The sequence below is a fragment of the Vanessa cardui genome, chromosome 20, assembly GCF_905220365.1.
Source record: "Vanessa cardui chromosome 20, ilVanCard2.1, whole genome shotgun sequence".
Classification (NCBI taxonomy): Eukaryota; Metazoa; Arthropoda; class Insecta; order Lepidoptera; family Nymphalidae; genus Vanessa; species Vanessa cardui.
Genome location: NC_061142.1, coordinates 5,306,564 through 5,320,009, shown reverse-complemented (window position 1 = coordinate 5,320,009; position 13,446 = coordinate 5,306,564). Strand labels below are relative to the sequence as shown.

The following is a 13,446-nucleotide window of genomic DNA, read 5'->3' as shown; positions in this document are numbered from 1 at the left end:
TAAATTCATGATATATTGATAGGCGCTCTGAATACTGAATGAACAAATTATCTTCATCTACATATGTTAATGAAACGGCAACTTTTACAGTGTGTAACTTCAAAAATTGCTGTATTTATATCCACGTGTGTATGTTCCACCACGCTTCTCCATTAGTGTATAGACATGTGGCAGAATTCCTTTGAATCTCAAAGAAATTAGACACGCAGGTGTCCTCACGATGTTTTCGAATTTCGAATTACGGGCACAAATTAAGCACGTGAAAACTCGGTGGTGCTTGCCTGGGTTTGAACCCTTAATCATTGGTTAATAACGTAAACGAGACTAAGTTTAGCTATTGAATTATTTGATGTAATAGATGTATACGAGATAAGTCCGTACGCGACTTTTGCGGTGGGCGGCGAGACGGCCGCGACGCTCGACCACACGCTGCAGTTCCGCACGTTTGGGCACCGTGACAACGACGCACCGCCGCACCGACCCTGCAGGAAGCACCCGCAGCGGCACAGGGAGCGTGCAGACGGTGAATATTACACACACACACAGAACCTAGAACCTATTAACCTAACATTGCAAGTCCCTTTGTCCTCCAGTTACTTCTTGGACATTTCACCTCAAATAACCATTCTTTGTCAAATTGGAAACAATGTAAATAGTTTTTCGATGAAACATTTTAGATGTCAAAAAGTTTTGCCTCTCCTGTGTGTATAGATCGATTGACTATGAGACAGTGTGATAAATGAAATAATCCAAATATGCGTTCGTTCAGATTATTATTTGCTTTTATATGTTTGACGAAAGAACCTCTATATATTTAAAGTCCGACGGGAATTGCTCACATCGCCTTAAGCCTAATCCCATCCTGCCTCCTATACAAAACATCTTATTTTCTTGTAAGTACATTTTATGGCTAATGTTTCTTAACTAACATAAAATACAAATATTGGTCCGCGTTTTAGCTATGTTCGTAAATGTATCTTGAATTAATTTCCAATATAAATAAATCAACTGTAAATGTCCCACAACTGAGCCAACTCCTACTCGCTTTTCCACCACACTATTCCAACGTGTGGTGGAAATAGTTAATACAACTTATAGCGTCAATCTATGTGGGTGATGGCCACTAGCAAATTTGTTTCATTTTAGAAACCAAAATTCAAATATTCCAACTATTGAGGCATTATGACTAGGAGACTACACAGTATTGATAAATAATTTAATTTTCAATTCGGATTAAATAAAAGACAGAGATTCCAAAAACAATCCGATCAAAGGAAAACTTATTCTCTCGAGACTAAAGTTTTTACAAAGTTAGTGGCAATAACTTTAAGCGGTATTCAGATCGTAGTTGAAATGTATTCTCCTCTATTCCATAACAGATCATAGAAACCATATAAAAGTAGGAGATTGAAAAAATGCATTTAAAAAATTAATAAAGTTTTATAATTATTCAAATATTCACAACATTCATTATTAAATAATATTGTCATCATTATACGATGGGGTGATATATACTTAAAGTAAAGTAACAGCCTGTAAATTTCCCACTGCTGGGATAGGGCCTCCTCTTCCATTAAGGAGAGGGCTTGGAACATATTTCGTTCACCACGCTGTTCCAATGCGGGTTGGTTTAATTCACATGTGGCAGAATTTCGATGAAATTAGACACATGCAGATTTCCACACGATGTTTTCCTTCACCGCCGAGCACGAGATGAATTATAAACACAAATTAAGCACATATATATAGTGGTGCTTGCCTGGATTTGGACCCGCAATCATCGGTTAAGATGCACGCATTCTAACCACTGAGTATATATCGGCTCGATATAAGTATATATCAAGCCGTTATATACTTCTTTATACAAAACCGTATGTCTCTGCTCCACTGATCTCGTGGATAAATTTACGCCTGTAGTTCATGAGATATCAGAATCGTGGTCTTTCGTAAATTAATTCCTTATTTAGTTACTCGCTGGTAAAGCCATGTGCATCTGTGTATGTACCACTCATCAGATATTCTACCGCGAAACGGCAGCACTCAGTATCGCTGTATTCCACTTGGAAAGGTCTATGGATGGTGGAAAAGTGCACATTTCTAATGCACATTGTGTTCGAGGACACACGGCTCCACTTAAATACTATTTCACAAAAAGTGTTGTCATATAGAAATTTGCCACAATTATTGTAAGATTTTTATTTCATTACCTATAGTTAAACTTTACATCTGATTACTAAAATATATAGATTTTAATTGATGGTTATTAGTAAATATTCGTATAATATTGTAACAGTTGAAAAGCACCACTCAGATTGCGAGCTGCAGCAGCTGAGTCGCTACGAGAAGGTCCGGCCACGTCACTGCGCCGGCACTTCCTACTGCGTGCCTCTCTCGCATCATGGTAATTTTTTTTATACATATATTTACCACAACCATTTACCCATCCGATATTCTGCCGTGGTATGTCTATAATGCCGTTAACTGACATTTGATCGATTTGCACTTTTGATAGCATATTAATAAGAAAAAGATTCTCTATTGACTTACGCCGATTTTTGATATTTTCATTGATTTTATAAATAAATTAATGGTCTTATCGTCGATAAGTTACATAGATTTACATTCATACCGCGTTTTTGGCTCATAGTTCAACATTTAGTTTAGGTAGATAACGGCATTATAAATATACCACCAGTATTCCTAAGGTGACATGATCTTACGTCTGAAATACTTAAGATAATTATATTAAATTATATTAACTTTTAGGTATTGGATGCGAAAAATAATCGTACAATTTATATTTAAACATGTTGGATTTATGTTAACTTTAAGTATTGCATGCGACATTTTTAAAAAGCTTAAGTAATTGTAAACGGATTAAAAAAATGTTCGATTCCAGACAAGACTAACTAAGATGGAATCAGAAAATGAATCACAAAGACTTATTTTTGCAAACAAAAGAGCTCTCTGCTGTAGACTGGACGTACCAATGTTTGTGCTGTCTGATTTATTACTAGCACCAGCTGATAATGAATGTGCTATCCCTTTCTTACGTATAATATTGAAAAGAGTAGCAGGTATTTTAATTGCGTACAATTCGTTTGGAGATTGTGTACAAGAGTGGTAACCAGTTTCTTTTAATATGCATGAAAACAGTTCCACATTAAGTATTAGACGTCCAAATCAATGAATCTATGGTAATTCAGTATTATATGAGGGTAGCTTAAATAAATGCCTATGTCGTTAAGAAAATTGGTTAATAATAAAACTAATGAGTTAATTTTATTCGTGAGAAAAATAAACCTGTTCTGTGAAACGAGACATGGACATGCTCTGACCAAAATTCTCTAAAGAAATTTGACAAATTATGATTTCGAATTAAAATAGGATAAGTATTTTTAATTGTACATAACAAATATTCGCGTAAATATTTCTTAAATAACATAACAGACAAATGAATGATTTGTGATATCCGACTTTTCGTTGTTGTAGTGCCTATTTATTTGGCTACAGATTCCGTGATCCTGTGTTTAAACCTGGGTGCCTCTAATAAAGGGAATTGGAGTTTTATCTATCTATCAAGAAACTCTCATTAGCAGCCCTTTGTTTGAAAATTTGATAGCTCTAAAACGAATCCTCCAGCGAAAACGTTAATCCGCGTAGGATTATTTTCAGACAGAATTGTGGCGAGAGCACCTGTGATTACGTACACACTTTTGCACTATTGTTATAAAGATTTTTTAATTCACGAATTTACTCCATTGAGATAAGCCGTTATAACCATCGGTCCGGAGGTTATGGTTATCATGTGTAATATTCACGAACGCTTCATCAATCTAAACAAAATGAAAAATATTAAGTAGGTATAATATTATGTATCAGATACTATTTTCGCAAAATGATGTATGCCCATCGCATATTTTACCTCGGCATATCATCTATCATTCGCCTCGCAACTTGTTAACATATTCATGCAATACATCATGAACTTCTATCTAATAATGATTTATGATATACGAAGCAAATATCGTGATCCACATTACAGAGACTATTTCTGTACCGTGTACCTATACTTGTAACGAAAATGTGTAAATTCGTATAATCGTAGGTGGATTTATATTAATAAGACAAATTCTCAAATTGGACATAATAGAATTTTGATTGGACCAAATAATAGAGTCAAAGATTGGTTCTGAACCTTTGGGCCAATTTAAGGGCCAATATACAATTTTGGGTAACATGTTTGGCCATTGGCCAAAATACAATTTGACAAATTGATATGAGCTAAAAAAGTAAGCAAAAAATTACTTATACCGCAAATAAAGGGCAAATGTTATATACAAAACCAATATACGTTCATTGTTTCTATTCTGATCACTAATAGTAAACGTTATTGATATTATGCCTTTTATTGCCGGGTCAAAGAATTATGCAATATTCGTTTACAATTCGATATGGAAAAGAATAGCAAAGTGTACATTAGTTTTTTAATAAATCTTATATTAAATTGTGCAAACGCCCAATGGAAATACAAAAATATGTTTTAAAAGTTTTTTATTGACTTTTAGTTATTTATGTTCTCGTTATAAGGTATTGGTGGTATTATTGGGTTTTCCAAGACAGAATAGCAAACTATAGATCCGTGACAAGACACTTGTCAATATGTCATATCAATCAAACCGCGGACATGGCTAGCCTTGAACTATTGATATTTAAAAGGTGGTGGCGGTGGCAGCGGCGGTGGGAGCGGAGGCGGCTTCTCGGAGGTGTACGCGGGCGACTCCAGCGCGGAGTCTGGTCCGGGTTCCCTCTCGCCGCGCACACATCACGAACACAGCTAGCGCCGTGGTAAAGGAACTCCAATGCACACAAGTAGTCTTAAAAGATCGACTAAGCAACTTTAAACTGCCAATTATTTCAAGGATAATCTTAAATTTATGATGAGATGTAACTTGAATATAGGAATCGTCAGAATGTCATTCTCTTATGTGCTCAAATAAGTAGTCCTTTACAGGCTTGTAACGAGCATTGGGTGGTCAGCGGACTTAGATAAATGCATTAATTTTGAGATGGAGCGATTTCTATCCCTTTCTTCTGCTCATCTTTGATTTCTATATATTATGTAATGTGATGTTTACTTCTAAGAACGTCAATCAATAATATGTAAGATGTCTATGTCCGCTGATTCCATATACAACTCAGAAACTATAAACCATATCTTTATTGTCGATGCGCTTGCAATTGATCTAAAGTCCCTTGATTCTGAAATCTTGTCGTTTCCTTGTCTTTTCCCAATGGCATCAATGCCATTTTAAAATTTAAATGGTTGTGACCTACACGGGTGGATCTATCAAAAACCAAAAAGGAATGTCTGATTTATAAGGTATTTTATTTTGTATTACTTAGAGCAATAATTACTTATAACAACGCCATTCTCGATTAAGTTATTATCATATTTTAACTTAATTTCCTTCATTTTATGAATTAATTTTAAATGCAATAAAATAAAGTATGTATAATAATTAGATCGGAACCGTCACCCTGGAAATGTTTAAGAAACCAATTATCAATTATAAAGTTTAATTCAATTACAGGCTTAATGAAAGTGTAATCAAAATAAAAGGCGAAATTTGGAAAGCTAAAAGGTAAAGAAAACACATTTAAATTGCAAAGCCGGACTGATTTATCTTCTAAATCCAAGGATCTAGGAGAAATTTAAAGCGTGTTTGCCATTACAACAAGATAAAATCAATAGAAACATTCTGGTAGCTTCGCTTTGTGAACGGACGGTTCTGCTAAATGTAATATGAAAGTATTAGGAACATTAAGATTTTATCGAAAAAGGATATGAAATGTTTCGACTTTTTATAAGCCACTTTCAAAACATAAAATTTTGAATATTTGAATTGTTACGTCATGAGAATCTGCAAATATTATTTTTGCTAAGATTCAATGCCGTGAATAACATATGCATGCATTTGACAGACATGTCAATCTTTTTACTTATTTCAAGCATCAAAATTAAAATATACTTCAATGAAGTACATTAAGTATATCGAAGTCCTCTTTTGTACTTCATTAAATTTGAAGCTGCCATCGGTTCGAAATGTATATTTTACCAATAAATAACCATCACCAATTGTCCCCAAACTTGGGAGCTGAGTTGTTATGTCCTTTGTAGTTGACACCTAACTTTACACCTTTCGTATAGGAACATATCGTTTCTGTTTGGCCGTAAAATATCAAGGGGTACCTAACCAAAAGGGCTTGCACAAAGCACTACTCCATATAAGTAATTAATAATTAAAACATTACCTATCCGGCATGTTACTATGACATTTGCCAATTTTTTTCGAATTCTTTGATGAATCAAAACATAGCCAATGTTTGCCCTTCGAGTAATAATGGTAAACACCTTAAGGAAGTTGATTACAGTAACATTTATCAGAGGCGCGTGTAATCAACGCGAAAACTCAATCGTGACTTATATCTCTAAACACTCAGAAAGCTATGAATATTGAAATATAAACTATAGCTACTGATAAATGTGAGCTGATCTGATTTTTTTGCCATGTAGCCTGTAAATATGAAATTGCTAGGCCTTCTCTTTTTAAAAAAAAAACATATGTTTATGAAACAAACCACTCCAATGCGGGTTATATGATACATTTTTTTCATTTTGTTTAATCTATTCGAATATTCGGAATCACGCAGTTGTACCTATACCCTATTAGTTATTGATTTACCGTTCTCTCAGCTTTGACAGAACGGACTTCCGAAGTAATATTTAAAACGAATAAACAATTAAATATCGATTTCAGAAAACTTTTAGTTATTAAAGTTATTGATTTCGGGATATTTACCATGTTTTTTATTTTTGTTCATTGAAGCTCGATATTTCGACATTATCTACGAATGTCTTGTTCACGAGACTCGTGATAAAAACAACCATGTTAATGTAATAGTGAATAACAAAGAACTTCAGTAATCTTCAAAAATTAATACCCATTTACTAAATGAGAGACGATTGAATATACTCTACTTACAATATACAGTAAATACATATATCTGACAAACCATTTATTATTGGACATTTGTTTAAATATAACAATTCGCCAGTTCGTAGTACATGGACAACTAATTAATCTACTAATTCTACTAAATATTACGCTTCATTTGACTGCCATTTTATCTAACATAAGAAAATAGAATAAGAAATTTATTTGTATACAATACCACATAATCCGTATCTATAGTAATACAGTGTTGCCATGTTTAATCAACAATTTTGGAATTTGTCTCATGTTGTGGATAGAATAGTAGTAAGCGTAAGGTACGTCTACACTTGGGTGCCAATACAACAAAAAGTCAGTATCAATACTTTATTGATTATTATTAATTAAAGTCGTAAAAACTCAAGTGTAATCGTAATAGATAAATAGATTAATGTGAGAATGATAGATGTAAATATTTAGTCTGACTGATGTTATACTTTTAAAGGGAGCTTAAATTTTGTAAATAAATTTGTAGATATCATAAAATCCTAGTCAATTTTTATTAAATGTTTTATGACAATATAATTGTATTGTGTAAATATTGAATCTATGTGAGAATGTTTATTGTAATATAAATTACTTATCTCAGCTGTTGTTTTATTTATTGACCTCGCCCCTGTCAAAAATCATTATCATTATTATTCATTGCAGTCTATCTCCGTAACTTTTAATCAAAAATATTTGAAATTATAATTTTATGTTAAATGTATTAATTATATTTTACAAACTGATTAATTATTATAATATGGTTAATTTATTTATCTCATTTACAAACAGTTTATGTCTTATATATACAACATTTACAACAGAACCAAATTACTATCAATAATATCTGCAGTAGTAAAATATATTTAATAATTATATGCAACCTTTTTGTATAAACTACCTGTCCCCGATTCCCTTAACACAATCAAATATATTGTTATTTTTAATCAAATAAAATTATGATTAAAAAATACATAAAATAAATACTCAGTCCAAAGTATATTTTACATTTTGTATATTTTTTATCAAGGGAAAAAATTTAGAGTCAATATATTTGTCGTCTTAGTTACACTCCCAACTTTTCAAAGAAAAATCACCCTCCACCCTGGTAATTTTTTCATAAATATATTCTTCCCATACGTATAAATTCCAATATGAGATTCCTATCAAAGATGAGATCGATTGGAATGCTGTCTGCGCCTTACGAAATCTGAGTAGCAGAAATATTATTATTAAACTCTTCAAATATGTTTTACTTATTTAATTTGGAATATCATTATAATATATATAGGAAGTTTTTCTATTATTTGTTATTAAAGTCGTACAGCGAAATGGTTTTTTTTTTTTACAAAAGACTGTGAGATCAGTTGACAAATAGTGGGTCGCCTGTTCATTACCGTTTGTTTAACAAAAATTTTAGCTATTTCAAATCCCATGACAGGTTTTGTTTTGAACTTATTTAATTGTAAACTGATGAAAGCCACTTTACGAATTATTTTTAATGTCAAATACATTACTTTTCTAATGTATTTGACATTATAAACGTTTCATCGGCTAGTAACTTTTTTCAGAGCTCTCTAAAATTAATTATTTATTAAATTGTCACCTAATCCTCTTTTTCTAAAACTCTGGAACTGTGACACGACTTCTTATGTGCAGGTTTCGTTCCATTAAGACAAAAATAGGCCTATACTGTTAATATATAAGATAAACAGAAATGTCATTTAAACTTCCGAATTTAGAAGGAGAATTGAAATTAACACGCATGTGAAGAGACGAAGGGTGCACAAGGGTGTTCTAGAACAGTTAGTGCTTTATATTGGAACAGATTGTATGACCGGATAGCAAAATGAAATATTTGTAAAAGGTAATATACTGGTTTGTTCCAAATACATAATGTTATTCCAATAAATAATTTCAATTATTTGACTCAAGTTAATTAAATGTTGATACTCTTGGTACCGTATTTCTCTTACTATGCAAAGATTACATAAAGTTATCTATGTCCGATACTTGGAATATTTCATAATCCGTTGATCCAGTGGTCAGTAGGGGGAGAGGGTGTTAAGCCACACTCCTTTAGAGGGAGTCCATTTCACCGACGCCTCCCCTGGGGTGGCCGATACACATTTATTCAGGAAACCCCTCGCAAAAAAGAAAACACGCCACGGATATTCGAAGCGAATCGAATATTAATTATGGCCGTAAAAAACTTTATTTTCATTCAATTTCTGCCATTTTGTTCTATGCAATTGCCTATTGTTTGATTGACTTCAGTCTTCGTGGATATTTTGTTTTCAAACTTTGTTATATTAAATATCATTCGAGAAATGTTAAAAATAAAAGTATATCCACATATAGTATTTAAAGCTGAAACTGTAAATAATTAAAAAAAAGGCATTACTATATAAATTTAGTTCAGGTTTTCAATACACTATTGTATTAAAATATTCTAGTTACAAAAACTATCACAATTACATATTATTTAATTTAATATTATCCATCGTGATTTTTAATATCATTATTAAATCTATGAATCTTGCTTTGGATTTGATTGGATAATAAATCCAATTGAAACGTTATTGAGGCAGAGTTACCCTTTACGCTGCCCTCTGGTGTCCAAGTTAAGCATTAGAAAATGAGATCAAGACAGACAAATTTACTACTTTTAATTAATTAAATACATTCCTTAGGTATATGTTTTGACGACCTCCGTGGTCGAGTAGTGTGTACACCAGTTGTCATGTGTATTCTCAGCTAAGTCGAAGTAGAAAAAGTTTATTAGTTTTCTATGTTGTCTTGGGTCTGCGTGTTGGTGGTACTGTCGTTACATCTAATTTTCCATAACAGAAGTGCTTCAGCTACTTACATTGGGATCAGAGTAATGTATGTGACATTGTACAATTTTTATATGTACTAAGTGAACAGAGCAATCTAATTTCTAGTTTGACGTATTTTAAAGTTTTTGTCTATGTACTTTACAATCACTAATTTACGGTAACCTACATTAATATTTTGAATAATTAAAAGGTTTAAAGTGATAAGGTTTAGAGTTAATTTCCTGAATAACAATAGGATTGCTTTTCAATAATATTTACGCTCCTTCCTAAAAAAAGACCTATAAATACTAATTTTGAAACTTTAACTTTAATTCTACTTATAATTTTAAATGCAATAGTATCTGTATGTTTATTACACCTTAAGTTACCTTACCTATTATCATATATATTACCTTACTTTATTAAGCGTTACCGATAAATATTCCCCGGTCCGATCTCATACATCCCTTACGCCTTATATTTGTACAGAAAAGTGTCACTGATCTATTCAACACAATGTCTTGTCCCGTCTAAATTTGAAAATCGACAGTGCGGTTACTTTGCGATTTCCTCGCACAGATAGTCAAAAAATACACCTATGCTACCTTGCTGTTATAATTACATAATATGCTGATGTCGATAAAAAAAGTTGAATTGAGCTTCAGAACAAAAATGACACAATTTCTGTATGAGCAATTATGACACGAAAGGGGTCCTTAGCTTAGTTATTTAAATATTTTCAATAAAAGAACACACACACAAATAAAGTGTATGTCATAAAATGGTGTGGAATTTTTTTTTAAAGTAATTTCGATAATAATTACCGAGAAAAGAAAACCCAAATAAGTCCACTTGACATATATCCATGCTTTTAACCACCGAAACGATCGTTATGAGATTTCATACAATAATTTTCATACATGCTATATAAAAAAATCATAACATATAATAAGAATAATAAATAAATAAATAAATGGAATTGAAATCGTGTAATTAAATAAAATAAAGTTATCCTTAATTTGCACTTTTTAAAAAAAAATTAATACGCCATATTTTAAAAAGCAAATTTTGTTCGAACTAAATAAACACAGACTTCGAAAAAATAGTTTTGGTATTTAGAAAGCGTTAGTGTGCATTTAAATGTCAAGATTTAACGTAATTTGTATTCCATAAATTATAAAAAATAAAATAATATCGATTTTTATGGTGCTTGGTAATCAAAAAACATAGAGACACATTTAAAAATAAAACATAAATAAGATATAGCAACAGTGACTAACAAAAATATATTTACTATATACCAATAATATATAAGGGCCTATGCCCGTCAGTTAGTGCCTTCGGCGCAAATTACATGCCTGCTACACCCGCGTTAGTCAGAAAAAAAGATGATTTGAAGATTACAATAAAAATAGACGTAGTAGAATTATATTTGGCTGATTTTAGTTATAAATTATACGATCAAAGGATTAAAAATCAATTGAACTGTTTATAATTAGTGTGTTTTTATTTATAAATTAATTTAATTTTAAAATTATAGTTCCATAAATTATATTTTAATCGTTAATATTTTTCATTAAATAATATTTAAGTAATTAAATTAAACACGAACAATGTTATTAAAATATAATTACAGTTGTTAATATTAATTGAATTGAATATGCAAATGACTCCGCGTCCAAGCGAATAGACAAATGATTGATTAAATTACTAATTACTAAATAGAAGGACTAATTATTTCATATTACATATACCAATATTTACATTAAAAATCAGAATATGGTTGATTGAAAGTCTATTTAAGCCACAAAATAAATTTATTTCCATAATTATCTAAAACAATGGTTAACAATTTTTTCGTCTACAATTCCAATGTCTACAACAACTGTGTTGTTAAAGCTGGCGTGTAGATAAGCATCGAGTGCATTCTATTTAATTGCAGCATTACGTTCGATCGTTGTCCCGCAAGGCAAGGTCTACCTGCAGTAACCCTCACCCTGAAGGAAGAGGCGAAACGCTTCTGCAATCTTACTTGGCTGCTCCTCTAACACCATTCCACAGTCCGAGATACTCAACCATGAGGTTTTCGCCGGTTCCAAGCGGCCGTTGAAAGTGACAGTATCGTCAACGTGCGGGGAGAGCGCCCCAGTGACGTTTAAAACGGGTACTTTTATCGTATTGCTGTCTCTGGCGATACCTAAATCTGATCGACGCAAGTATGAATCAATAAACATTGATAGATTAACGGGATTGACATGTGAGAAACAATCCTTGTATACGTGGGCTAGGTCGTGGTTACGGTCATCGGTGCTGCGACCGAAATGGTGCCACATTAGATAATCCAGCGCCCCTTGCGTCATTCCGCTGGATCGCAGCTGTCTAGTGTTAATTTTCTGATAGAGCCACTCGGTCCAACCGGCTTGAGTTGATGTACAATTGATAAGGACTAAAGCATCGACCTTCTGAGGACTAACCATGGCATACCGAGCTAAAATATTAGCACCTGCGCCGACCCCGAACCCGATGAACGATCTAATACCAAAATGACCGAGGACGAAATCAATCTGAGAGGCCAGGGCATCCATAGATGGATAGGAGAAATCCTCGGGCAATGTCGGTGCTCCCTCCTCTTGTCCTGGAGCATTAACGTGGTAAATGCAAAATTGATCTAATATAGATCTCATGTCCACGAAATTGAAGAAAGCTTGAAAATTAGCTGCATAATTGAGGCCCAAATCATGGTATGTGATTATGGCGCGTTTATTACGATCACCTCGAACCGCCACCAAGATGTCCCCGCGTGAAGTCCTGACTCTCTCTTCTACGCATGCGCCGTCGCTTTGTAATCGCCTGTCTGATGGATAATGAAGCTGAACACTTTTCAAATCATCCTCGAGGTTGTCCGAGGACATCATATTTAAAAGAGCGATATTTTCTTGTATCGTAGTCGTTGGCATTATTCCTGTAGACTTTATATGTACTTAGATCTAGGTATTCGTCTGTTAGGTTATCAAAAGGATGGGTCTTACACAACTAAGCTATTTATTTGGTTTAAGTTAACACCGACGATATTTTTCACAACGCTATTAGTATTAATTAACGTAATCCAATACACGACGCTGTTGTTTGTATCTTAACATTCATGACTAGACATTCACTCTGTACACTCTGAACACACTACGTACGTAATATTACGAGTAAATCACACTTTACAATAACATCACTGCTTTTATTTTAGTATATTGTCCTATGGTCGCGTTATTTAAAGCAATATTGACTCAGGAAATGGTCAATAATGCGTAGTCGGGCGAGTGTAACTCCCAGCTAGAGGTCGATTCGGCACTAATCGGCAGTGTTCGTCACAGCTCGGTCTGTGACGCGAGTGGACGGCACTTGCGCGATGTTCACGTCTTTGGACCTCAAAGCGCATGCGAACTGGGACGAGTCGATTTTTTATAGTTTCTACGCTATTTGTATTATTACGTAAAACTAAGTTAAGTTAGACATAACTGGATAATGGAATTAGAAATAAGTCTATCCAAAATGAAGCGGTTCGTTTAATAGATAATTTATTAATTATATTAAGT

At 33.0% G+C, this 13,446-nt stretch overlaps 2 protein-coding genes across 2 annotated transcripts in view; one reads left to right on the top strand and one right to left on the bottom strand.

Moving 5' to 3' along the window:
* Positions 1 to 5,265, top strand: part of LOC124538518 (Down syndrome cell adhesion molecule-like protein Dscam2) — a 113,626-nt gene extending 108,361 nt beyond the window's left edge. Inside the window, exons 33-35 of the mRNA XM_047115604.1 lie at positions 359 to 523; positions 2,294 to 2,401; positions 4,720 to 5,265. Of these exons, the coding sequence (XP_046971560.1) occupies positions 359 to 523; positions 2,294 to 2,401; positions 4,720 to 4,841 (395 nt within the window). The 3' untranslated portion in view covers positions 4,842 to 5,265. The remainder of the gene's footprint in view (positions 1 to 358; positions 524 to 2,293; positions 2,402 to 4,719) is intronic.
* A 6,392-nt stretch (positions 5,266 to 11,657) lies between these two features.
* On the bottom strand, positions 11,658 to 13,246 carry LOC124538521 (protein NDRG3-like). Its single transcript, XM_047115607.1, has one exon. The coding sequence runs from the start codon at positions 12,814 to 12,816 to the stop codon at positions 11,836 to 11,838; it is 981 nt and encodes a 326-aa protein (XP_046971563.1). The 5' UTR covers positions 12,817 to 13,246; the 3' UTR covers positions 11,658 to 11,835.
* Between the last annotated feature and the right edge of the window lie 200 nt (positions 13,247 to 13,446).

Bases quoted from the DNA above. Each gene is read 5' to 3' on its own strand.
- LOC124538521 (XM_047115607.1), bottom strand. From the start codon at position 12,816: ATGCCAACGACTACGATACAAGAAAATATCGCTCTTTTAAATATGATG.